We start from the raw sequence: 27,794 nt of genomic DNA, 5'->3' as shown, positions 1-27,794 counted from the left end.
AGAAGTTGAGGGTCCAGACAGGGTTTCCAATGATGTCCAAAGGCTTTATTGACAGGCAGAGTTGACAAGTTTACAGCATTCGTGAGGCTCAGAGGCCCTCAGTTCCATATCACCAGATCCACACCACAGCATCTCTCCCACAGCATCCCACTCCACAGCCACCCTCCGGTTCCTCTCCCCACTAGCCCACCAGAGGTCCCTTCCAAGTCTCTCCCACTAGCACACCTCTCCCATCAGTTCAACACACTTATTTATACATGGTCTTTCACAGCCCATCCCCTCCTGCAGTGGGTGTGTTTCACCCCCCTTGGCTGTTGGTCCCCCCTGGGGAGACTAGCTCAAAGGGACGGTACTATTGTCTAGATTGAAGTCCTATATAGTATATGGTTTTAACACAAGTCATGTTACAGTTATGTCATCATGTTGATTCACCCAGTAAGATTAATGCTAGAAAGAATAGATCATAAAGGAACCTTTGGGTATGTCAGGCGTGGTCAGCCTGCCAGCAACTCATTAGAATCACCAGGGGGTCTCCCTTGAGTACCACAGGGCAGATAGTGACTGCATATCGTTAACTCTAGCAGTAACTCCACATTTCACAAACTGTTCCACTCTAATGCAACTCTGCAGTTATATTAATAAATGTAAGTCCAGTAATGTTAAGAACTAAGTAACTAATGTAAATGAGATCACCAACTGGAATAGCTGTTGGCCTGTAACCCTGGCCTGTGACCCCATCTCACGAGATCTTCACTGTTTTGGTTTGGTCTAAATTAAGATAAAAGACAGTAAACAGATGGCTGCTACCTTAAAGTCTTAAAGGTCCCAATTGCCCCCCACATTATCCCAAATGACTCAATGGGTTGATTGCGATCAACAGGTGACCATAGGGTCATCACCCCCTGTCTTCAGGCCTTGGAGCAACAAAGCCACTATGGTCTATATAAGATAAGAGACAGCTGGATCTTAAACATGGCTTGGTAGCCAACCTTTAACCTTTCGTACTCAGTGTGAGCCTGTACAGGTATATAATATTCCAAATATGATATGCTGTGGCCCGATACCACACCTCTGCTTTATCCTACAGAGAACAACAATAATAATATGTTTGGGGGTAGAAGGCAATGTGATTGCTACACTACAGTACATTCACGTTCTAGCATTTAAACCTTCATGGATAACTGATAATGAACTTACCATGATGGCTGCAATCAGTGCACTGCCCATTCCTCTTTGCACATGCTCTTCAATGTTCACACAAAGTGCTAGGCGGGTGTAGAAAGAGAGGAGGCAGAGAGAGAGAGAGAGAGAGAGAGAGAGAGAGAGAGAGAGAGAGAGAGAGAGAGAGAGAGAGAGAAATAATTAGGTAGGTATATGAAACTATCTCAAAGTCAAACCTCTGTGCTGTATAATCTGTTTGTATATAATTCACTGGATACAATTAAAGCCTTTGTACCTCCAGAGCCAGACTAGCTTGTATCTGAGCGTCAGCATGTTCCTGGTTGCCCATAGCATGTAACAGATGATGGACCACTCTGAGAGACAGCAGCTCCTGAGAAAGCTCCTGTCCTGACTGCTCTGGGACAGCAACCTGTAGCACAATTAATGTACAATGAATCACTGCTTGATAGGGCTGTGTGTGTGTAAGTAATACAATGAATTGGTGCATGTGTGTGTGTGTGTGTGTGTGTGTGTGTGTGTGTGTGTGTGTGTGTGTGTGTGTGTGTGTGAGTGAGTGAGTGAGTGAGTGAGTGAGTGAGTGAGTGAGTGAGTGAGAGAGCGTGCGCGCACGCACGCACGCACGCACGCACGCACGCACGCACGCACGCACGCACACACACACACACACACACACACACACACATATACACATATATTTAACAGTTTTGTGTGTACTGTGTAGCATAGCCTATATTTGTTTCCAGGAACCTACCGGTACAGTATATATGTATATTTGATTATTTACTTATTTTATTATTGTACCGTATTGCTTTGGCTGCAGCTGCTTGCTGGACGAAAGCAGGAAAGGATTCAGCCGCCTTGATCGCCTCGGGATCTGGAGGGAATACCAACAAAGCACATTGTAGTAATGCTTGGGAATGCGACCTATTAGATCTCACTCCTCCTCCAATTCTTTATAAACAAAAGTGATTCTAGTGCAGTGGTTCTCAAAGTGGATTCCAGGGACTCTGCTATAGGTTCCTTTATTAGGGGGGTCTAAATTGACCCTTACAAGTCTGTAACTCTGACGATACTGTCAGAGTTAAGGGAAGACCTTGAAACGTAAAAGATTGAGAACAATGCACTGTTCTACCTCATAACTGCAAAGTGAGAGGAATATTAAAGATATGACACCTTCTAGGAGCTGGGCCTTCTGGCAGGCCTCCTTGGCAGGCCTTCATTCTGTACATCCAAACGCAAAGACGTGCGTGCGTGCGTGCGTGCGTGCGTGCGTGCGTGCGTGCGTACTCCATACAGTAGGTCTTAGCTGTTACCTGAACAATGCTCAGAGTTTGAAGAAGCAGCCGCTGGGCCTTGGGGGCGGTACAAGCCGCATGAGAAAGAAGTAGTCGCCAGCACTCAAGGAATATCCTTTTTACATGATTTTATTTACCTCAATGGACAGTGTATGGACGCGTTTCGGCCCTACGGCCTTCCTCAGCGTTGCATGAATGCAAACTGGAAGTGACGTACATAAATATGTTGTGTTACAATCAATGTAATTAGTACCAGCTGACAAAGCCGTTATCACATAAAATAAAGAATAAACAACTTACAATGCAGTTACATTACATGCTTTGGTACCAAAGACAAATATCATGTGTATATCATTTTTTTTAACCAGTTGAATGTACAGAATACAAAAATACCAGTAAGACTCCCTAATCGGGCAACAATTTGTTTTTCCAAAATCTTCCTGATCCATGTTGATGACATGAGTGTAGACATGCTGTGTAGTGACTTTCGTGATTTTAGGGCAAAATCTGTAGGAGCAGTGTCCAAAAATGTGTTTTTCAAAATCGGCCTGAAGGTGGCGCTATATGGGACAGATTGATGTTGATGGGATGAGTGTAGACATACTGTGTAGCGATTTGCGTGATTTTAGGGCAAAAACTGTAGGAGCAGTGTCCAAAAATTTGTTTTAGAAATCGGCCTGAAGGTGGCACTAGAAGAGGGGCATGTGAGAAATGAGGGGTGGGGTCTCTGCGTTGCCTTGGCGGACAAATAGGTACGGGCCCCGGCTCTCCCGGACGCTCCTAGCACCAGGAGTGGGTGGTCCCCAGAAATTCCCCGTGAGCAGCCCCGTTGGGGTGGTCATTTTTGCACATTTGGTAATTTTTTTACACCTGGGGGTCCCCCAGGGACCTGTGGGTCCCTGGGGCTGGGGGGGTCCTTGGAGGTTGTAGTTTGGCAGGTAAGTGTGAGTGTGTGTGCAACATTTTGCATGGATGGGGGCAACGGTTGTGGAGATATGAGCAGGGCAAAAGTGTGACGTGTGACGTGTGACTGACTGACTCACTCACTCACAGACAGCCGGTGGAGGTTTTGGTAGTAAATGCGACCTACAGTCGCAACAATACCACTTATCATGACAGAGTCGACTCCCTATGACTAGGCGCCCCCTAGGGGTCTTGGACTAGTGGCCAGTCCTATGGCTTGTTAAGACCAAAATGACACTGATCAATAGTGCTATAAGTAGTAAATAGTAATATAAAGAGTAAGTATATAAATTGTAAAATGTAAAAAGTTAGTCGGAGGAAGAGGACAATTGGACACACTGTCTTTTTAAAGCCTCCAAGTAGGAACCTCTTAATGGACTCCAATGTATAAAGTATTAGACAAGTATAAGAAAAGTTATAATAAGAAAATATTGAAGATGCTGCATTTACAGCTCAGTAGGAGCTCTTCATTTAAAGGACAACTTTAGTTTTTTACAACAAGGGTTCATATTTTAGATTGTAATTAAAGAATATAAAAGATGAGTGTTAAAATTATTTCATTTACTTCTTTCTATTTTTTAGAGATTCTTATTTCAGTGGTTGGGGGCATGCGTACAAGTGGCTAAATATGTCATTTTACACAGAATAAGCACATTCCCAAGATACAACACAACCTTTCATGGTTGGATGTGACTTATGGGGGCTAGAAGTGTAACTGTAAATAGCAATAAAGAAACTGCTGGCTTACTGTGTCTAAAAAGAATATTTAGCCACTTGTACGCATGCCCCCATGAGTACGCATGCCCCACATTTTAGCACGGTAAAAGCGATAAAACAATAGAACGAAGCAAATGAAAACATTTTAACACTCACTTTGTCTTTTCTCTAATTACAATCTAACATATGAACCCTTTAAGCCCTTGGGCTGTTCAGTCTGAATAGTGTGTATCCAATATGCCTCTCGCTGCAACAAAGCTTTATCTCGATCACCACCTCTCTTTAGTGGATAAACCACTTCGATTCCCATGAACCGCAGAGTGCAAACATCATGACCAACATTATTAAAATGTCTAGCTACTGATGACTTTTCGTCTTTGTTTCGACTTTTGTGTTCCGAGAACCTGGTTTTGATTTCTCTGATTGTTTTGCCCACATAACACAGTCCACATGGACATTTTAATAGATATACAACATGTTTAGTTTTACAGGAAATACGGCCCTTAACCAAGTATTTTTTCCCAGAGTGTGGATGTAAAAATGACTCGCCTTTGATCATTGCATTACAATGTATACAGTTGTAGTCCCAGAAGGTAATGCGGACACAAAGTGTTTTGGGGGCTTGTAGAGATCTGCTCTCACCAGTGTATCTCTCAAGTTCTTGGCCCTCTTATGGGCAAATACAGGCTTCTCATTAAAGGCCTGACCTATGCTAGGGTCACTAGATAGAACATGCCAGTGTTTCTCAATGGCTTGTCTTATGTCTCTAGAGACGGGTGAAAAAGTTGTGGCACACACAATTCTATTTAACTTTCTGGCTCCATGTAGCTTTGGAGTTAACAGCTTTTTCCTGTCCAGAGCTCTTGCTCTCTGAAGAGCATTAGACAAGATATCTGGCCTGTAGCCTTTGACCTCGAAACTTGAGCATAAGTCAGCAGCCTGTTCCTCAAAACTGTTTTCAGAACTGCAAATTCTCTTTATTCTCACCAACTGGCTAAGGTTGCAATATGGTAACCCTTTTTTTAGACCGGGGGGGTGATAACTGGTGAAATCCAGAAAACTGTTACGATCTGTTTCTTTCCTGTATACTCTAGTATCCAGTGTTTCTGATTTTGTTGTGCTCCGAGGTAAATTTAATTGTAGGCATTCTGCTGTTTATGTAAGACTTAAAAGGAGCTATAGTCAACTTTTTCTTGAAAAACGGATGCTAAAATAAAAATAATGTTTCGAAAATATTTTATAAAAAAATAAGCTTCATATATGACCACAAAAAGCGGAAAAATAATGATAAAATAATCATTTTGGTCCTTTGTTTACATTTACAGGGCCCGTAAATGTAAACAAAGGGCCAAAATGATTATTTTATCATTATTTTTCCGCTTTTTGTGGTCATTTTTTAATTGAAACACATATATGAAGCTTATTTTTTTATAAAAAATTTTCGAAAAATTATTTTTATTTTAGCATCCGTTTTTCAAGAAAAAGTTGACTATAGCTCCTTTAAACTCTTGTAACTGGTCTAAGGACCCAGTGAAGATACAAAACACATCGTCAATGAACCTGTACCAACATCTTATCAGAGTAGAAAAAGGATTGTTATTGTGCACAAAGTCTTCCTCAAACTTCCCCATGAACAAATTTGCATAGCGAGCAGGGACTCCCCATACTAACCCCTTGGCATTGTAGATAGTAAGAATTCTCAAATTTAAAATAATTCCTGTTCAGAACCAGCTTCATGAGCTCTACTAGAAAGTCTGTAGGGGGAGTAGGGTTGTCCCTTTGGTTCAAATAATATGCTAAAGATAACATGCTTTCATGGTTAGGTACATTCGTGTACAGAGCAGTTATGTCTAGACTGCAAAGAAAATCATCTGGTTGAATATTCTCTATAGCATCTACCTTATTTAAGAAATCAGTTGTATCTTTTAAACAAAGCCGTTCATTGGAAGCGGTTTCCAAGCTTGACCAATCCTCAAAGTATCCATTCATCAGACCGGGAGGGACACTACACACATACATATTCTGGACGTACAGGTACAGGACAGATAAAACCTGTTCATTCTGAACTGAAATGACCATATATGGACATGGTAAACACATTACGACACCTATTGGTTCTGGACTGATATTTTGCACATACAGGACAGGAAAACCTGTTCATTCTGGCCTGGACTGACCATATAAGGTAATAAGGGAGCGGAAAATCTGTTTTTGAAAAAGCCTGTTCATTCTGAACTGAAGTGACCTTATATGGGCGTGATACACACAAAGCCGTTCATTGGAAGCGGTTTCCACCGCTTCAAAAAGAGGGGAGATGAGAAACTAGATCTTTGATGTGCACATCTACATATTGAGATAAGGGTTCTGTCAAAGATTGTATGCCTGCAACAATTGGCCTGCCAGGTACAGGTTCGACACAGGATTTATGGATCTTTGGCAAAGTATGGAACACAGGTCTAATAGGATGTTTCTGTAACATAAATTTAAATTCGTCTTGAGAAATAAACGCCTCATCCAGTGCTCCAGTTAAGAATACCTCTATTTCTTGTGAGAATTTCACAGTGGGATCACCCTTTAAAGGAGTGTAAAAGTCTGTGTTACCAAGTTGTCTGAATATTTCTTTTCTGTATGAGTCTATGTTTTGCACAACTACAGCTCCACCTTTATCTGCACTCTTGATTACAATATTGGTATCTTTACACAAGTCAGACAAAGCGTTTTTCTCATCAACCTCTATATTAGAGTGTACCTTTTCTTTATTTTTAACAGTCAACATAGAAGACACATCCTGTTCCACCATTCTGCAAAATGTTGCTACTGAGGGATTGAAAGCCTGTGGGACAAACGTGCTCTTAGGTTTTAGTTTATTCACTCTATCCAAATTGGATGTAGACGCCAAGGCGTCACTAAAAGTCTGCTGAGGAGGATTCACAGTCAGTTGGGGAGACCCCCCAGACTGTTGAGAGTGAGACGTAGAAGGAATGTTAGTGGGCCCCTTCGCAAAGAAGGCCTTCAATTTAACTGATCTAAAGAACTTGAAAAGTTCGATCCTCGTCGTGAACGAGTCCGCTCTGGTGAACGGAACAAATGACAATCCTTTAGACAGGATTGCAACCTCCTGAGTGTTAATGTTCTGTTTGACAAATTGATCACATTCAGTACCTCTGACCCCGTCTGCTGCTGTTGTGTCTTTGGGTGGTGACGTTTGCCCCCCCGCCTGGTCCGACGTCTCTTGATCTGGTGGTGTACCGGCCCGTGGCCGGAGTTGGGTCTAAAAAACGCAGATTTCCTCGCCTTGGTGCAGTGGATGGTGGGCCCTCACTACCCGACTCATCTGTGGAAGGTCCACTGGAAGCTGAGAAGTAACCTTGTCTCCGCTGTTGGTGGTGATGGTATTGTGGTCTGCGGCCCTCTGCTGTCTTCCACCAGGTGTAGACGCGGTCATGTTTGTAGTCCAAAGTGTCTCTGCGGAATTTGGACATTTTCATTTCAGTTATTTCTTTCTCATAAGTGGCTTTCAGTGCTGCGCATTTTTCTAACCCTAACCCTAGTTCAGTTGGATTCAGTTTGTTTTTTATTTCATTCTCCACTTCTGTTTTTTCAGATCGTATTTTAGCGAGTTCAGTATCCGAGTATTGGATAATCAGCAGCATTAAATCAAACGAGCATTTGTTTAAGATTGACTGCCACTTCTTAGAGAACTCACCGTCTTCTTTCCCCATTGCCGGCTCCTTGATGATTCTCAATCTCGGGATGCGCTTACTGCGGGTGTATTGTGCCAGAGTGGAGCCGTGTAAAGCTGTCCGAATCTCTTTCTTTTGGAGATAATGTAGTTTTTGTGACAACGCCACAGCAGAATCTGTCGCGTGGCCTTGAGATAAGAAGTCATCTTCTGGAAAACGCCCCGAATATTGTCTGAGTCCGAGTCTGAAAAGGCCAGGGTTGTAGCTCTAGCCTCGGTTAGGTTGTCGATGTCCTGGTACGACGCCATCTTTGTCCGTCCAGATAAGAGGTAAAGGGAACGTTGTCTCGCTGGGGAGGTGCGTGGCTCCGGGTAAACTAGTAGAGAAAGGTATCTGCAATGAAGCAGACAGCCCGCAACACTCCAAGTTGGATGAAGGCTTTTAGGTGCACGGCTCAAAGAAGCATCATGAGAAGGAAGTAATCGCCAGCACTCAAGGAATATCCTTTTTACATGATTTTATTTACCTCAATTTGTGGACAGTGTACGGACGCGTTTCGGCCCTTCGGCCTTCCTCAGCGTTGCATGAATGCAAAGTCAGGAAGTGACGTATATATGTTACAGGGAGTTTGGGTAACTCGGTTAGACTGTGGTAAAAGCGCTTGTTTTGTTGCGCTGACGTCACTCGTTTGCGACGCTCTTTCTTTATTTACTAGCCTAGCTCGGCGTTTATCGTGCGCTTGCACGATAAACGCGGTGGCGCTCGGGGGCGAAGAGCAGGACCAAGGACCGCTGGCCTTCGCGCCGCTTGCAGTGTCGCTTGTTCCGCCCCGTGCAACACGGCAAGTGCTCCGTTTCTCGAAAGTCCTGTTTCTCTAAGAAAACGTGACATTGTTACAATCAATGTGATTAGCACCAGCTGACAAAGCTGTCATCACATAATAAAAAATAAACAAATTAAAATGCAATTACACATTACATGCTTTGGTACCATAGACAAATATCATGTATACATTTTTTATAAAAACAGTTGAATGTACAAAATACAGAGATACAAAAACACTTATAATGACAGAGTCGACTCCCTAAGGCAAGGCGCCCTCTAGGGGTCTTGGACTGGCCAGTCCTATGGTTTGTAAAGACCAAAATGACACTGATCAATAGAGACACACGCGCCTACAAATATGGCCGCCCTATTGTTATAGCGACCCGACTTCGGGTAAGGATGAACGGTGAACTGCAGCTGCCAATGCAATCCCAATGAGAGGCATCGTGAAATATCATAATTTCAGTGGTTGACTACTGAGTCCATAGCGATTTTTTTTGTGTTCTAATAAAGTGTCACATGAGTTTAATTTTGCCTTTTTAAAGTGGCATATCTGTCATCTTGACACACTACGTACAATATACTTTAATATACTTCATCTGTGAGTCAAATCTTAATTGGAAATCTTAAGTTTAGGTGGTCGCATCATGGTACATACGTCATTGACGCATCCCTTGAGGTTTTCTATACCCAGATACGCTCGTCTCTCATGTGTAATTAGGCTGTTTATTTTTGGAAAATGATTGCATCTCGCTTCTTCCAAACGGAGTCTTGCAGGTTATTTTTGGATTAATACTAACCTGGAGAATCCACTCTGAAGCTGAAAAGGTCTGGGTCTTCAAAGTCGGTGCTCATAAACGCACAGCAGTAAAGACAGTGATGTCACTGAAAAGCGACAGGTTCTGTGTCTGCCGTTTCCACTCTTCTCTGTTAACATAACCCATTCAAGTGGCAAATTAAACGTGACACACATCATGTATTTAGAAAACAAGAAGATATGTTGTCAGGGTCAGGCCATACATCTGGAAACATATTTTTATTTAAATCAAGATAGTCTGCAGTTCGTGTAGGATTATTTTAATATTAGGCTAACCGCAGCTGAATTGCAATGAGTTAGTCGGAGGAAGAGGACACCTGGACACACTGTCTTTCTTAAGGCCTCCAAGTAAAAACCTCTTGATGAACTCCAATGTATTAAGTATTGGACAAGTATAAGAATTAAGTATTAGACAAGTATAAGAATTAAGTATTAGACAAGGATAAGAAAATTGTATAATGGGAAATCGCTGCATTTTACAGGAAGCAGCTCAGTAGGAGCTCTTCATTTAAGCCCTTAGGCTGTTCAGTCTGGAGTGTGTGTATCCAGTATGCCTCTCGTTGCAACAAAACTTTATCTCGATCACCACCTCTCTTTGGTGGATTCACCAATTCAATCCCCATGAAACGCAGAGTGCACACATCATGACCCACTTCGTTGAAATGTCTAGCTTACTATGGATAACTAAGACTGTAAACCAGGGTTTACTGTGGTTAACTAAGACTGGAAACCAGGGTTTACTAGGGTTAGGGTTAGGGTAACTAAGACTGGAAACCAGGGTTTACTGTGGTTAACTAAGACTGGAAACCAGGGTTTACTATGGTTAACTAAGACTGAATTAAATAACCAGAACTTTCACTAACTTTAAACTATATTGCCTGCTTTTTGCCTTGTTTTGCCTTTGACCTTGTTGAATATTTCCCCTCACTAATCCATATTACAATTACAAACTGACACTAAAACTAATACAAACTAGACTAAAAATACAAACCAAAAAAGTCAAACCAAACTAGCCTACAGTAGATTACCAAACCAAATATTTACAAAAACAAATCAAAACTAGACAAATCAAAAACAAAAATAAATTAAAAATCTTGACTAATGAAAAATGCATTGAGTGATATAATAATTAAGCGTGCCTGGAACAAGGTGAAGGCAACATGACAGCCCAGAGCAACTTAGAAGCCATTCTCGTGCTGAGGATGGAGCACAGCTCCACCTGCAGGGCTTATATAGAACTATAGAACTCCACACAGGACCATGGGCTGGAAACAGAGGTGGGACACTGTAAGTACATTTACTCTTACTCGTACATAAAGCTACCCTCTGTAACTGTCCTGCAGTGTCCGTACGATATGTTTGTGTCCGATACGATAACCGATTCGAGAGAGGGGACAGTCACCGATAACCCATATATTCAACCAATATATTTATGCATAATGAAATCTTTTGTGGATTGTACAAAGATTGTGCCCCAATATGATTATGCAAAGGTACAGTGACAGTTGTACTACAGACAGGTGCTTTCTTAAACCAATGTCTTTATTAAAGACTTACCTTTATTTGTACTTGTCAGTCTAGGTGTCTGAGAAAAAGAAAGTGACACAGAGCCATGTATACTATAGTATATACAGTATGTCCAACTGCCTGTCTGATGTGGGATAATGACTGTGAGGACAAGCCAGGCTTGTTACAAGCCTTTATCACACATGTTGTGCTGATATTTGAATATATATATACATTTTTTTTTTCTATCGGGGAGACATTTCACAGATACCGATATGATCCGATATGACCAAATAAGGGCATATCGGTGCCGGTCTGACACTACTGTCCTGTTCTATCCCAGATTGAAGTCATGTCTCCCACAGTAGTGCTGACATGTTTTACCACTGAGCTAATAGAGCCTGTTGGCTTGTTCAGGGGAGAAATTTAATTTTGATCTTCAAATGTCTCAATAGAATTGTAAGTCTAAAATAATCAATACTCTCTACTTTACTAAAGGTACTTGAGTATAATATACTACCTCATATTATGAGGTAGACATTGTATTTCTTTACTCTGCTACATTTATTTGCAAGCTTTAGTTACTACGTACTTAAATTTACATTATTAATTAATACCAAACAATATGTTAAGTGACGATGATGAAGCAGCTGCACAAACTGTAATTAAAATCAGCACTTTTAACAGCTGCAGCATTAACGTAATGAACACACAAATGAATTACTAATGAATTACATTCCAATGAAACTATTTGAGATGGACCATTCTGCATAATGATGACTACTTTTACATGTGGACAATGTGAGTATATTTGTAGGTACATTTAAAATATTACAAAATATGACATATTACAATTAAAAACTGACACTAAAACTAAACCAAACTAGACTAAAAATACAAACTAAAAAAGTCAAACCAAACTAGATTACCAAACCAAATATTTAAAAATCTTAACTAATGAAAAATGCATCTAGTGATATAATAAGCATGGAGATCTCTGTATCCGTCTGTCTGTGTGTCTGTCTGTCTGTGTCCCTTTATGCCCGTATATGGAGATCTTTGTGATTCTGCGTAAATTTTATGCCCATATATGCCATTTGCGTCCATTTTATGCCCATTTATGGAGATCTCTGTATCCGTCTGTCTGTGTCCCTTTATGCCCGTATATGGAGATCTTTGTGATTCTGCGTCCATTTTATGCCCATATATGCTATATATGGAGATATTCAGAGATTTTTTGTTGACTCATGTGACGTACGTGATGTCAGAGCCTTTTATGAGTGATGTCACAATGAGTCAGCGCTTGCGCCGATTTCCTCCGGAACAGCCTGATGTCAACAATCAGCTCCGCATAAGGATATTCCGAACGTTTCGCGCCGGTTCGGGAAAACCGCGCGTCGGGTCGAGGCCCGGCACTGCACTCCGCGCCGCGGCGGGGAACGCGCGTGCCGAATCTGAAGCCGGTGGGACGAGCGGTTCTCGAGATACGCGGATTACAGACAGACACACAGACAGACAGACACGCAGAGACTTCTCGCATTTATAGATAGATTAGGTCTACTTTCCTCTATGAGTTCTCTCATCATGACGTTTGAGACTACTGTTCTGGCTGAACTGTTTCCCACACTGGTCACAGGCGTAGGGCTTCTCTCCTGTATGAATTCTCTCATCATGACGTTTGAGATGACTATTCCTGCTGAACCGTTTCCCACACTGGTCACAGTGGTAGGGCTTCTGTCCTGTATGGGTCATCTGGTGCAGTGTTAGATGACCTATCTGGGTGAACCATTTCCCACAGTGGGGACATTGAAACGGTTTCTCTCCTGTATGAATTCTCTCATGACGTTTGAGTTCATTGTTCATGCTTAACCGTTTCCCACAATGGTCACAGGTGTAGGGCTTCTGTCCAGTATGAATTCTCTGGTGCTGTGTTAGATGACTTCCATGGCTGAAGCGTTTCCCACATTGGTCACAGTGATAGGGCTTCTCTCCTGTATGAATTCTCTGGTGCCGTGTTAGATGACTTCCATAGCTGAAGCTTATCCCACATTGCTCACAGTGATAGGGCTTCTCTCCTCTATGCGTTCTCTCATGACATTTGAGATCACTGCTACTGCTGAACTGTTTCCCACACTGGTCACAGGAATAAGGCTCCTCTCCTGTATGAATTCTCTGGTGCTGTGTTAGATTACCTATCTGGGTGAAGCTTATCCCACACTGAACACAGGAGTAGGGCTTCTCTCCTGTATGAATTCTCTGGTGTTGTTTGAGAGTACTTCTCCGACTGAACCTGGTCCCACATTGGTCACAGTGAAACGGTTTATCTCCAGTATGAATTCTCTGGTGTTGTTTGAGATGACTGCTCTGGCTGAACCTGGTCCCACACTGGTCACAGGTGTAGGACTTCTCTTTTGTGTGAATTCTCTGGTGATGTTTGAGATGTCTATTTCTGCTGTAGATATGTTTGAGTTGGGCAGGTTGGGCATCTGGGATGGAGAAAGAGTAAAGAGAAAAGTTTTGAAATAACTCAGTATAACGACAGCAGCAGCTGCCAGGCACAGATTGGCTGTTGGAACATTTAGGCAGATTCAACCTGCAGCTCTCTCTCTCGTCTCTCTCACTCTCTCCCACACTCGTGTACGCACGCACGCACGCACGCACGCACGCACGCACGCACGCACGCACGCACGCACGCACACACACACACACACACACACACACACACACACACACACACACACACACACAGAGCTTATCTACAGTTATTCAGTTATATAGTTACTAGTAAGAAGCATCACGCAAGCATCTTTACTTTAAACAATGATTTTGTAACACACTGCATGAGTAGTCTAAACATTAAGGTAACACACTAGAAAACAGCCACATTTCCATCTATAAGGCCAAACTTCATTGAACAAAAAGATTGTCATGGGATGAATAATGATGAAAAGTTAAGTTAATTCTTTCTGGAACAAACAAACTAGCAAAAATGTCTAGTATAAAAATAAGACAAAAATGGTTTCTTAGTGGTTTGGAGAGATATCAGAAAGGATTTTTTCCACACTGAAAGTAGACAAAATACCTTTGTATTAGTATGACCTTGACATGCCACATAGACATGCTGCAGGCTGCAGGTTGAATACCGCTGCCTTAAAGGGACCGGTCCAGCCACTGGTTTCCCCACTGTTATTTTACTCCTTTTGATTTGTTTGGTTTATTTGAATGATACTTTTGAGGTATAGTAGTTGGGAGGCATGATTATAGTTTGTATTTATAGTGATTATAGTAATTTGGGTTTTCTCTCCTACCTTGTTACAGTGTGACCTTTGTTCTGTTTGCACACAGTTTCCTCTCTCCTGGGACTGCACTGTGGGACCTTTGGGTGTTTATTGTGTATGTTAATCCCTCTGCATGTTTTTGTATTGAACATTTTATTATTGCATGAGTTATTTGGTGCCCCATAGAAACGTGTTAGCATAGTGTCCAACCCACCCTTCCTTAGCCAGAAGAGTTTTCCTATTTACTTGTCATTTGTTTTAGTTAAATCTTGCCTCACTTACACTATTCCTCGGATACTTCTTTTAGTAACGTTCAATTCACGTGTTCATTTGCTTTTCTGTAAAGGTTGTCCAATTGTGTGCCTCCTCTCAATAAGTTCCTGTTTAAGGGAAGTTTGGTCATTTGGATATTTTAAGGTCTAAACTTTGTGGGTCCCTCCTTACAAGAGGGAAGTGGCATAGTCAGGCTTATTACTCAGTTACTACATATAGAAGATGAAAGAAAAAGATAAAAAACATGAACACACACCTATTCTGTGTAACTTTATCACAGGCTGCTTCAGCATGGCTCGCTGGTAGATCTGTGGCTGTTCCTCCTCTGACGCAGCAGCGGAAAAGCTGTTGGACGACATCTCTCTCTTTTAATGGTTTTACCGTTACTTGTCAGTGAGCTGCAGTCCTCTGCTCCGCTTCCTGGGTAAACTCTCCCAGATCTGGACAGAACAGTGCTTACATAACCAGGACACACCCACTCTGACTCTCCACACAATCTCCACCCACTGCTCCAGCATTCACATGTCAAATCAAATCAAACTTTATTTATAGAGCACATTTACAACCATCACAGTGCTGAACGAGGTGAAACAAAAACATCATCAAGAAAGTATGCAAGAGCAACAGCAACCAAGCCACATGTACAGTATGGCTACATGCATCCAGATAGCTGCTGAAAAGTAACTGGGTACATTTACTTAAAAAATACTGTACTTGAGTAACGTTAAGGTACTTTTTCATAAACTTTAATATTTCAGTGTTCTTTTAAATACCATTAACTTCTACTCGACTACATCTCAGCCACATATTGTACTTACTCCACTACAATTATTTATTTGGCATCTTTAGTTACTTTGCAGATTTAGATGACTAGTTTTCAAATCTATTGCTGATCAGAGCCATGACAACAACGTTACCACCATTCTCAGACTATTCTCATAGTGTTGGAAGGTGTAAAGTAACTAAGTACATTTACTCAAGTACTGTACTTAAATACCACCCATTTTCAATATTGAACTATGTCATTAATATACCTTAGAGGAGTTGTGTGGAAATAGAAAAAAAGTTCCCCCTCTTCTGTGTTGCCTAGAACTGGAGGATTGATTTTGGGGTTTGTATTGTAAAGTACAACTTGATGACATCACACATTGTATTGAATTTGAGGCACTTTTAGAGCATGGTCACACCGCTCAAATATTCTACCTATGAGAGTGGATTTTGCCAATGCATATGATCAATGAGAATGGCGTGGATTATGCTTGAAGCACTGCTTTCCCCCTCTGTCCAATCGGATGAGCCTATTATTAGGCGGACCGTCCCAAGACTCAGGGAGTGACAAGTGGTTGTAGCTACGTGTGTCATTGGTTATTGGGAGAATCCGCTGTCTGCACAAATCATTCGGCCGAGCACAAAAAAAGTGCTCAAATTGACACATTACTGACGAGCCTCTGGGTGAGGCTGGTCAGGAAACAGAAGCTGTAGTGCCACTGGAACACGTCACACACCTTGGACCAGAAGTGACCCGTCACGCGCTGGAAAGGCTGGAACTGGGCCAGCCAGTGATCCAGCAGCTTCAGCACCACGAAGCCCACGCAGGACAGAGCCGCCAGCAGGAGGTATCTCTGGGAGCGCACGTCTCCATGGGCCAGCTGCACCCGCACCGCCTGGAAACCAGGGTTTAATAGGGTTAGGGTAACTTGACTGGAAACCAGGGTTTACTATGGATAACTAAGACTGGAAACCAGGGTTTAATGGATAACTATACTGGGAAACCAGGGTAACCAGGGTTTACTGAGGTTAACTAAGACTGTAAACCATGGGGTTTACTGTGGTTAACTAAGACTGGAAACCAGGCTTTGCTATGGTTAACTAAGACTGAATTAAATAACCAGAACTTTCACTAACTATAAACTATATTGCCTGCGTTTTGCAAGAATACCAGATCTATAGGGTGTGCCAAATGTAGTTCTAAGAGCGGCCATTTCTTGGGTAAACACAGCCTTACACAGGTGTTCTGATTAGACTATAGCATTAGTTCTATGCAATCAAACAATTGAAACACCTGTGTTTTGACCCAAGAAATGGCCGCTAAGGACTACAATGACGTAGCCGCTGGCACACACTATAAGCTTAAAACATTATTTGAAAATGTACATTTTTGCTCTTTTCCTGACCTTGTTGAATATTTCCCCTCACTAATCCATATTACAATTAAAAACTGACACTAAAACTAATACAAACTATAGACTAAAAAAAAATACAAACCAAAAAAGTCAAACCAAACTAGATTACCATACCAAATATTTACAAAAACAAATCAAAACTAGACAAATCAAAAACAAAAAGAAATTACAAATCTTGACTAATGAAAAATGCATTGAGTGATATAATAAACATGCCTGGAACAAGGTGAAGGCAACATGACAGCCCAGAGCCACTTCGAAGCCATTATGGAGCAGAGCCCTTTTCTCTTCGCAGATGAGTAAGCCTGGCTATGCGAGGCTAAGCAGAGCTAGCCTGGTATAACCAGCCTAGATAATGCATCTAGCTAACTAACTACTGCAGTATCCCTACCTTGTTTTAACATGGCTGGGATGTCTAGCTCAGCTAGGCTAAAGCAGAGCCAGGCTCTAGCTGAGGATGGAGCACAGCTCCACCTGCAGGGCGTATCCAGAACTCCACACAGGACCATGGGCTGGAAACAGAGGTGGGACACTGTAAGTACATTTACTCTTACTCGTACTGTCGTACATAAAGCTACCCTCTGTAACTGTCCTGGAGTGACCGAACGATATTTTTGTGTCCGATACGATAACCGATTCGAGAGAGGGGACAGTCACCGATAACCTATATTCAACCAATATATTTATGCATAATGAAAACAGGCCTTTTTCTGTGTGGATTGTACAAAGGTTTTGCCCCAATATGATTATGCAAAGGTACAGTGACAGTTGTACTACAGACAGGTGCTTTCTTAAACCAATGTCTTTATTAAAGACTTACCTTTATTTGTACTTGTCAGTCTAGGTGTCTGAGAAAAAGAAAGTGACACAGAGCCATAGTATATACTGTATGTCCAACTGCCTGTCTGATGTGGGATAATGACTGTGAGGACAAGCCAGGCTTGTTACAAGCCTTTATCACACATGTTGTGCTGATATTTGAATATATATATACTTTTTTTTTTCTATCGGGGAGACATTTCACAGATACCGATATGATCCGATATGACCAAATAAGGGCATATCGGTGCCGGTCTGACACTACTGTCCTGTTCTATCCCAGATTTGAAGTCATGTCTCCCACAGTAGTGCTGACATGTTTTACCACTGAGCTAATAGAGCCTGTTGGCTTGTTCAGGGGAGAAATTTAATTTTGATCTTCAAATGTCTCAATAGAATTGTAAGTCTAAAATAAGTAATACTCTCTACTTTACTAAAGGTACTTGAGTAAATGAGGTAGACATTGTATTTCTTTACTCTGCTACATTTATTTGCAAGCTTTAGTTACTACGTACTTAAATTTACATTATTAATTAATACCAAACAATATGTTAAGTGACGATGATGAAGCAGCTGCACAAACTGTAATTAAAATCAGCACTTTTAAAAGCTGCAGCATTAACGTAATGAACACACAAATTAATTACTAATGAATTACATTCCAATGAAACTATTTGAGATGGACCATTCTGCATAATGATGACTACTTTTACATGTTGTGAGTATATTTGAAGTTACAATTAAAATATTACAAAATATGACATATTACAATTCAAAACTGACACTAAAACTAAACCAAACTAGACAAAAAAATACAAACTAAAAAAGTCAAACCAAACTAGATTACCAAACCAAATATTTACAAAAACAAATCAAAAACTAAAATAAATTAAAAATCTTAACTAATGAAAAATGCATTGAGTGACATAATGAGCATGCTGGAACAAGGTGAAGGCAACATGACAGCCCAGAGCCACCTCATGGAGCAGAGCCAGGCTGTAGCTGAGGATGGAGCACAGCTCCACCTGCAGGGCGTATCCAGTGTGTGTGTGTGTGTGTGTGTGTGTGTGTGTGTGTGTGTGTGTGCGTGTGTGTGTGTGTGTGTGTGTGTGTGTGTGTGTGTGTGTGTGTGTGTGTGTGTGTGTGTGTGTGTGTGTGTGCGCCCAACCCAAATTGTCTTACAATGTGATATTGTTTGAGTTAAGACTTTACAGAGAAGCCTTACTAAAAATCTCCAATTTTCAGTATTAGGTCTATATACTACTTTCCTCTATGAGTTCTCTCATCATGACGTTTGAGACTACTGTTCTGGCTGAACTGTTTCCCACACTGGTCACAGGCGTAGGGCTTCTCTCCTGTATGAATTCTCTCATCATGACGTTTGAGATGACTATTCCTGCTGAACCGTTTCCCACACTGGTCACAGTGGTAGGGCCTCTGTCCTGTATGGGTCATCTGGTGCAGTGTTAGATGACCTATCTGGGTGAACCATTTCCCACAGTGGGGACATTGAAACGGTTTCTCTCCTGTATGAATTCTCTCATGACGTTTGAGATGACTATTCCTGCTGAACCGTTTCCCACACTGGTCACAGTGATAGGGCTGTTCTCCTCTATGAATTCTCTCATGACATTTGAGATCATTGTTCCTGCTGAACCGTTTCCCACACTGGTCACAGGTGTAGGGCTTCTGTCCAGTATGAATTCTCTCATGACGTTTGAGTTCATTGTTCATGCTGAACCGTTTCCCACAATGGTCACAGGTGTAGGGCTTCTGTCCAGTATGAATTCTCTGGTGCTGTGTTAGATGACTTCCATGGCTGAAGCGTTTCCCACATTGGTCACAGTGATAGGGCTTCTCTCCTGTATGAATTCTCTGGTGCCGTGTTAGATGACTTCCATAGCTGAAGCTTATCCCACATTGGTCACAGTGATAGGGCTTCTCTCCTCTATGTGTTCTCTCATGACATTTGAGATCACTGCTACTGCTGAACTGTTTCCCACACTGGTCACAGGAATAAGGCTCCTCTCCTGTATGAATTCTCTGGTGCTGTGTTAGATTACCTATCTGGGTGAAGCTTATCCCACACTGAACACAGGAGTAGGGCTTCTCTCCTGTATGAATTCTCTGGTGTTGTTTGAGAGTACTTCTCCGACTGAACCTGGTCCCACATTGGTCACAGTGAAATGGTTTATCTCCAGTATGAATTCTCTGGTGTTGTTTGAGAGTACTTCTCCGACTGAACCTGGTCCCACATTGGTCACAGTGAAATGGTTTATCTCTAGTATGAATTCTCTGGTGTTGTTTGAGAGTATTTCTCCGACTGAACCTGGTCCCACATTGGTCACAGTGAAACGGTTTATCTCCAGTATGAATTGTCTGGTGTTGTTTGAGAGTAAAGCTCTGGCTGAACCTGGTCCCACATTGGTCACAGTGAAACGGTTTATCTCCAGTATGAATTCTCTGGTGTTGTTTGAGATGACTGCTCCGGATGAACCTGGTCCCACACTGGTCACATGTGTAGGACTTCTCTTTTGTGTGAATTCTCTGGTGATGTTTGAGATGTCTATTTCTGCTGTAGATATGTTTGAGTTGGGCAGGTTGGGCATCTGGGATGGAGAAAGAGTAAAGAGAAAGGTTTTGAAATAACTCAGTATAACGACAGCAGCAGCTGCCAGGCACAGATTGGCTGTTGGAACATTTAGGCAGATTCAACCTGCAGCTCTCTCTCTCGTCTCTCTCACTCTCTCCCACACTCGTGTGCGTGCGCACACACGCACGCACGCACGCACGCACGCACGCACGCACGCACGCACGCACGCACGCACGCACGCACGCACGCACACACGCACACACACACACACACACACACACACACACACACACACACACACACACACACACAGTGCTTATCTACAGTTATTCAGTTATATAGTTACTAGTAAGAAGCATCACGCAAGCATCTTTACTTTAAACAATGATTTTGTAACACACTGCATGAGTAGTCTAAACATTAAGGTAACACACTAGAAAACAGCCACATTTCCATCTATAAGGCCAAACTTCATTGAACAAAAAGATTGTCATGGGATGAATAATGATGAAAAGTTAAGTTAATTCTTTCTTTGGGAACAAACAAACTAGCAAAAATGTCTAGTATAAAAATAAGACAAAAATGGTTTCTTAGTGGTTTGGAGAGATATCAGAAAGGATTTTTTCCACACTGAAAGTAGACAAAATACCTTTGTACTAGTATGACCTTGACATGCCACATAGACATGCTGCAGGCTGCAGGTTGAATAGCGCTGCCTTAAAGGGACCGGTCCAGCCACTGGTTTCCCCACTGTTATTTTACTCCTTTTGATTTGTTTGGTTTATTTGAATGATACTTTTGAGGTATAGTATACTTGGGAGGCATGATTAGTTTGTATTTATAGTGATTATAGTAATTTGGGATTTCTCTCCTCCCTTGTTACAGTGTGACCTTTGTTCTATTTGCACACAGTTTCCTCTCTCCTGGGACTGCACTGTGGGACCTTTGGGTGTTTGTTGTCGTGTATGTTAATCCCTCTGCATGTTTTTGTATTGAACATTTTATTATTGCATGAGTTATTTGGTGCCCCATAGAAACGTGTTAGCATAGTGTCCAATCCACCCTTCCTTAGCCAGAAGAGTTTTCCTATTTACTTGTCATTTGTTTTAGTTAAATCTTGCCTCACTTACACTATTCCTATACTTTTTTTTAGTAACGTTCAATTCATGTGTTCATTTGCTTTTCTGTAATAAAGGTTGTCCTATTTTGTGCCTCCTCTCTATAAGGTCCTGTTTAAGGGAAGTTTGGTTATTTGGATATTTTAAGGTCTAAACTTTGTGGGTCCCTCCTTACAAGAGGGAAGTGGCATAGTCAGGCTTATTACTCAGTTACTACATATAGAAGATGAAAGAAAAAGATAAAAACATGAACACACCTATTCTGTGTAACTTTATCACAGGCTGCTTCAGCATGGCTCGCTGGTAGATCTGTGGCTGTTCCTCCTCTGACGCAGCAGCAGAAAAGCTGTTGGACGACATCTCTCTCTTTTAATGGTTTTACCATTACTTGTCAGTGAGCTGCAGTCCTCTACTCCGCTTCCTGGGTAAACTCTCCCAGATCTGGACAGAACAGTGCTTACATAACCAGGACACACCCACTCTGACTCTCCACACAATCTCCACCCAGCATTCACATGTCAAATCAAATCAAACTTTATTTATAGAGCACATTTACAACCATCACAGTGCTGAACGAGGTGAAACAAAAACATCATCAAGGAAGTATGCAAGAGCAACAGCAACCAAGCCACATGTACAGTATGGCTACATGCATCCAGTTGAAAAGTAACTAGGTACATTTACTCAAAAAATACTGTAGGCCTACTTGAGTAAGTAATGTTACGGTACTTTTTCATAAACTTGAATATTTCAGTGTTCTTTTAAATACCATTAACTTCTACTCGACTAGGCCTACATCTCAGCCACATATTGTAGGCTACTTGTTACTGCACTACAATTATTTATTTGGCATCTTTAGTTACTTTGCAGATTTAGATGACTAGTTTTCAAATCTATTGCTAATCGGAGCCATGAGAACAACGTCACCACCATTCTCAGTGTTGTAAAGGTGGTGTAAAGTAACTAAGTACATTTACTCAAGTACTGTAGGCTACTTAAGTACAAATTTGAGGCACTTTTAGGGCATGGTCACACAGCCCAAATATTCTACCTATGAGAGTGGATTTTGCCAATGCATTTCAATGAGAATGTCGTGGATTCATGACCTTTCACAGCTTTCAGCGTTTATGCTTGAAGCACTGCTTTCCCCCTCAGTCCAATCGGATGAGCCTAAGGCGGACCGTCCCAAGACTCAGGGAGTGACAAGTGGTTGTAGCTACGTGTGTCATTGCTTATTGGGAGAATCCGCTGTCTGCACAAAACAGTCGGCCGAGCACAAAAAAAGTGCTCAAATTGTCACATTACTGTCATTTGGAAACCCAGCCAAAATCATGTGTGGACCCCCCTGCTCTAGTCCGTGTGCATGGTCCTCCTCTGGGTGAGGCTGGTCAGGAAACAGAAGCTGTAGTGCCACTGGAACACGTCACACACCTTGGACCAGAAGTGACCCGTCACACGCTGGAAAGGCTGGAACTGGGCCAGCCAGTGATCCAGCAGCTTCAGCACCACGAAGCCCACGCAGGACAGAGCCGCCAGCAGGAGGTATCTCTGGGAGCGCACGTCTCCATGGGCCAGCTGCACCCGCACCGCCTGGAAACCAGGGTTTAATAGGGTTAGGGTAACTAAGACTGGAAACCAGGGTTTACTATGGATAACTAAGACTGGAAACCAGGGTTTACTGTGGTTAACTAAGACTGGAAACCAGGGTTTACTGTGGTTAACTAAGACTGGAAACCAGGGTTTACTATGGTTAACTAAGACTGGAAACCAGGGTTTACTGTGGTTAACTAAGACTGGAAACCAGGGTTTACTATGGTTAACTAAGACTGGAAACCAGGGTTTACTATGGTTAACTAAGACTGGAAACCAGGGTTTACTGTGGTTAACTAAGACTGGAAACCAGGGTTTACTATGGTTAACTAAGACTGGAAACCAGGGTTTACTATGGTTAGGGTTAGGTTAACTAAGACTGGAAACCAGGGTTTACTATGGTTAGGGTTAGGTTAACTAAGACTGGAAACCAGGGTTTACTATGGTTAACTAAGACTAAATGAAATAACTAGAAATGGAAAAAAGAAAGTTGTGCAAACACAACTAACTACAGTCATAGAGAAAATGTCAAAGAATCTTCAAAAAGAGCAAAAACTGCAGATCTACAAGCTCACAATGGTATTTGAAAATGGTTTGATTTTTCACACTTTTTTAAGAAACTAAGAAACTAAAACTAACTCTACAACTAATACAAACTAGACAAATATTGTTCCTTCGAAACAATTGTGGGCTCGCTTCAAGCCAGAAAACAATGGCTATAAAATCACAAAATGTCAAGATCGCAGGCAGTGCTCACTTTGACGTTACTGACGTCAAAGATTGGTCCATTTTGTTCCAAAAAATTGTTATGCAAAAGTTGACCCGCTGGTGGCGCTATAACAGGCCAATGTGAGAAGGGTGGTATCTGTTCCTTGACCTATTGGGAATGTGCTTGCAAGATTTCACGCACATTGCAGGCTGTGTTCATGATTTGAGGTGTTTTTGGCTTTGGCCACTTTATCGCTGCTTGCAGCTATATTTATTATTATAATATTTTTGTGTGTGTGTGTGTGTGTGCACTTCATAGGCATATTAGATAAAGGTCCTTAGATAGTGTGTAGAATGTTTCATGCAAATTGCTAAAGAAATCCTAACAGGTTTAAGCGTTTCACAAACTGCTCAAAATGATATAGCGCCCCCGTTTGGCCAATTGGGGTAAGATTGGTTTTAGTGATATTTGGACTAACACTCTACATCTTTGCCAAATGCCATGAACATGTTACTTTGCATGTATGATTTAGAGGCAGAAGAATAATTTGCATAAAACTGCAATAATCATTGAATTTATTAAAAAAGCATGTTTCAATTTTAAAGAAATCCGATCTGACAGATCTTTAGAGATTGGTCCAAAGTTCACGTAAAAAAAGTTTTGTGCACGTGGAGCGAAAATTCCATTTTGAGCAGTTTTACAAACTGCTCAAAATGGCGGAAAATTTAAGGGCGGAGCTTACTTAACAACGACACAGATGTCTTCCGCTTGAGTCAAAGCACGCGTGTAACAAGTTGCATGTCTTCAAACAAAACGAGTCATGACTTATGCCCGTTTGAAGTTTGAATTTTCAAACGCTTCGTATAGCGCCCCCCTTTGGCCGATTGGAATAAAATTGGTTTCGGTGATACTTTGACTAACCCTCCACATCTTTGCCAAATGCCATGAACGTGTAACTTTGCATGTATGATTTAGAGGCCGAAGAATAATTTCCATAAAACCGCAATATTGATTGAATTATTAAAAAATTATATTTCACTTTAAAAGAAATCCGCCGAGATAAATCTGACCGTATTGGTCCAAAGTTCATGTGAAAAAAGTTTTGTGCGCGTAACGAAAAAAACCCAGGAGGAGATAGATTTTTACTGTTTTTCATATTATTCCGAATTGTGGGAGACCTAAAGGTCAGAGGTCAAAAGTTAGAGGGTAAAAGTTGTTCGGCATGAGGAGACGCATACATGTATACAGGTTTCATGGCTGTACCTAAAACACAGCATGAGCTATCCATTGTTCAAAATTCGCACTTTCGAAGGCTTCCTACAGCGCCACCATTTGGCCGATTGCTGTATAAAATAATAGCACACTTCGCCACTGTAAGCTGAACACATTGATGTTTTTATTTTCATTTTCTCACTAAGTATGTAGGAGTAGAAAGGAACCGAAGTTCCCGTCTACAGTATGCATGATATGACTGATAGATAAATAATGACAACATCTAAAGTGTGCTCGCCTTTATAGGCGAGCCCACAACTATACCAAAACCTTTCAAAACAAAAGATAAATACCAAACTAAATTACCACACTTGCTTTAAAAACTAATCAAACTAATGAAAAATGCATTATTAAGTGATATAATAAGCGTGCCTTGAACAAGGTGAAGGCAACATGACAGCCCAGAGCCACCTCGAAACCATTCTCATGGAGCAGAGCCAGGCTGTAGCTGAGGATGGAGCACAGCTCCACCTGCAGGGCGTATCCAGAACTCCACACAGGACCATGGGCTGAAAACAGAGTGGGAAATAAGTACATTTTAAATCACTGTACTTAAAGCTAGCCTCTGTAACTGTCCTGTCCCCAGATTTGAACCCAGCAGACGAATCTGCCACAGTCTAGACAGATTGGTCTGGCACTCCTCGGTTTGAATTACATTTTGCTCACCCCAGAGTGGTGGGTGACCAATCAGAGCTCACTATTCCAAGTGGGACATTCTTTTGCTGTGACCTTTGGCTATGTTTGTAGCCGCCCTTTTGGAAATGAATCGTCCACACCAAAGTTTCAGACTAATAACCACGCAGTGGCAGACAAACGATGGTCCACTTGGTTCCGTGTTGTACACTCTCAGAGTTACACCATACTTCTACTTAAATAAAACAATGTGCTTACTTCCTCCACCGCTGGCTATGTAGTGGCTCCACACGGGGACCCAGGCAAAGATGGGCAGGGTGAACCACTGGTCCAGGACGGCTAGGGGGCGCTGCAGGGTGGCGAGGCGGGCCCACTGGATGGGAGCGTACAGGATGGCCATGAGGGAGAACACCTCTCTCACATAACAGCTGTCTGCTGTCTCTGCGCTGCTCTTCTGTCCCTTAGGGCTGTCAGTCACCACCATGACATTATCAATGACCATTCACTGTCATATATATAATAGACATTCATGATTTGATTGATTGATTGATTGATTGAAGACTTTATTAGAAGTTTGCATAGGAAAAGGTACAGTTTCATGACGGTACAGTTCACTGGTACAAGGTCTACTATTGATTCAAAGGTAGGGTACTGGATGTGATTTTCTTTGGTTCAAATAAGTGTTAAAGGACTAGTTCACCCCAAATTATGTATTTTCTATCAATTACACACCTCACGAAGCCTTGAATTAAGCCAATTTACATTCCTATTTAAGCCAATAATTTAATGACCAGCGGAGGAGACTCCCTGTTGACCGATGGATGACCCGGTCATCAAATTGTTGACTCAGGAATGTGACAAAAACAAATAAAATCTCAGTGAATTCAAGGCTTCATGTGCTGTGTAATTGATAGAGAATTAGTGATTTTTTGGGGGGGGGGTGACTAGCCTCTCTCCTGATTGGCTGAAATTGGCAACCCACCTGAAAATGTATTTTCTGTAGGCTATATTAAAAGCTGGAGTCACAGGGGTCATGTGACTGAACAAACACTCTCGTCTCTAGCAACCAATGATTATCATTATATTGTGCTTGTTTAGTGTTGATGATGTCTATATAGGATATATTATTAGTATTGTGTGTTTACATTTTAAATTATAAATTAAATTAACAGAACCACTTACTGTGGCTACTATTTGCTAAACTGTTAATAAAATATTCAATCAATCATAACAGGGGTAGTAGAGCCTCCCGCATCCCCTACCCAATAACAACAATAATGTAAAGGGATATTTCACTTTCTATCGTCTATCGTCTAATCAGTTTTTGAATTTCTTTATTCAGTATTTAGATATTTGATATTCATTTCCCCCCATTTCCCCCACTTCCAGGACCTTCTTATACAAACCCATTATAACTTCAAACTCCATTTTAACCATGATAGATTCAATGAACCACTTATAGGGCTTGGTATAATTGTTTACATTTTAAATTATAAATTAAATTAACAGAACCACAATGGACTTATAGGGCTTTGTATAATTGTACCACTTACTGTGGCTACTATTTGCTAAACTGTTAATAAAGTATTCAATCAATCAATCAATCAATCAATCAATCATAACAGGGGTAGTAGACCCTCCCGCATCCCCTACCCAATAACAACAATAATGCATACCTATAGCAGAGCAGCCAGTACATGCCCATCAATATGTAATGTAATAACAGTGCCATGCATACCTATAGAAGAGCAGCCAGTAGATGCCCATCAGTATGTAATGTAATGACTGTGCCATGCATACCTATAGAAGAGCAGCCAGTACATGCCCATCCATCAGTATGTAATGCAATACCAGTGCCATGCATACTGGCGTGCATCGTGGACTCCTCTCACTACGCAGAGAGGAGAGTGGAACATCTGCCCAGCTGGCTGGCCATGCCCTGCAACTCTCTGATCAACCTGGCATACATATAGGGCATCTACTGGCTGCTCATCTATAGGTATGCATGGCACTGGTATTGCATTACATACTGATGGATGGGGGTTACACCCTGTTACTCCGAAAGACCGTTTTTCCGAACGTTGACTTGCATTATTCGGAGTAACGGTGGTTCCAATTTTTATATAAGACCCTGCTATTCCGAAAAGCCTATTATTTAGGCTATTATTTAATATTTAGTCCATGAGTCCCTATAGTCCGTTCACACCGTTCGAACAGTGTTTAGGCGCAGTCCGTTCTCTCTCTCTCTCTCTCTCTCTCTCTCTCTCTCTCTAACTTCTGTATCAATCTCTCTCTCTCTTTAACTTCTGTATCAATCTTGTGATTACAATGTAATACA

General features: G+C 41.6%; 2 protein-coding genes across 4 annotated transcripts; both read right to left on the bottom strand.

Annotated features, from left to right (window-relative positions):
• Window positions 1–1,143: 1,143 nt before the first annotated feature.
• Window positions 1,144–14,954, bottom strand: LOC308281671 (uncharacterized protein). 3 transcript variants are annotated; one of them, XM_080721908.1, is made up of 6 exons: window positions 14,796–14,954; window positions 11,040–13,474; window positions 9,466–9,592; window positions 1,984–2,056; window positions 1,457–1,591; window positions 1,144–1,265 (listed from the first exon to the last, which is right to left on the bottom strand). In XM_080721908.1, exons 3-6 carry the CDS (start codon window positions 9,518–9,520, stop codon window positions 1,247–1,249), a joined length of 282 nt encoding a protein of 93 aa, XP_080578034.1. In that variant the 5' UTR covers window positions 9,521–9,592; window positions 11,040–13,474; window positions 14,796–14,954; the 3' UTR covers window positions 1,144–1,246. The 3 variants fall into 2 exon arrangements, 2 of the variants coding, with proteins under 2 accessions (XP_080578034.1, XP_080578033.1); XM_080721907.1 differs by lacking the exons at window positions 1,144–1,265; window positions 1,457–1,591; window positions 1,984–2,056; window positions 9,466–9,592 and having other exon boundaries at window positions 10,991–13,474.
• A 7,648-nt stretch (window positions 14,955–22,602) lies between these two features.
• On the bottom strand, window positions 22,603–27,250 carry LOC308281519 (transmembrane protein 187-like; the record flags this gene model as incomplete). The annotated part of the gene is made up of 4 exons (XM_080721737.1): window positions 22,603–22,842; window positions 25,196–25,332; window positions 25,715–25,923; window positions 27,195–27,250. The coding sequence occupies 4 exons, from the start codon at window positions 27,248–27,250 to the stop codon at window positions 22,603–22,605; spliced, it is 642 nt and encodes a 213-aa protein (XP_080577863.1).
• Between the last annotated feature and the right edge of the window lie 544 nt (window positions 27,251–27,794).

This window comes from Nannobrachium achirus, assembly GCF_963921795.1.
Source record: "Nannobrachium achirus genome assembly, chromosome: 3".
Taxonomy (NCBI): domain Eukaryota; kingdom Metazoa; phylum Chordata; class Actinopteri; order Myctophiformes; family Myctophidae; genus Nannobrachium; species Nannobrachium achirus.
This window is presented reverse-complemented; position numbering and strand designations above follow the sequence as displayed.

What these genes read in the sequence shown, in the direction of transcription:
- LOC308281671 (XM_080721907.1), bottom strand. Translation starts at nt 14,898, where the DNA reads ATGTCGTCCAACAGCTTTTCCGCTGCTGCGTCAGAGGAGGAACAGCCA. An exon ending in GATAAAGTTACACAGAATAG is followed by an intron (nt 13,475 to 14,795) that starts GTGTGTGTTCAT and finishes TCTCCATCCCAG; the next exon opens with ATGCCCAACCTGCCCAACTC.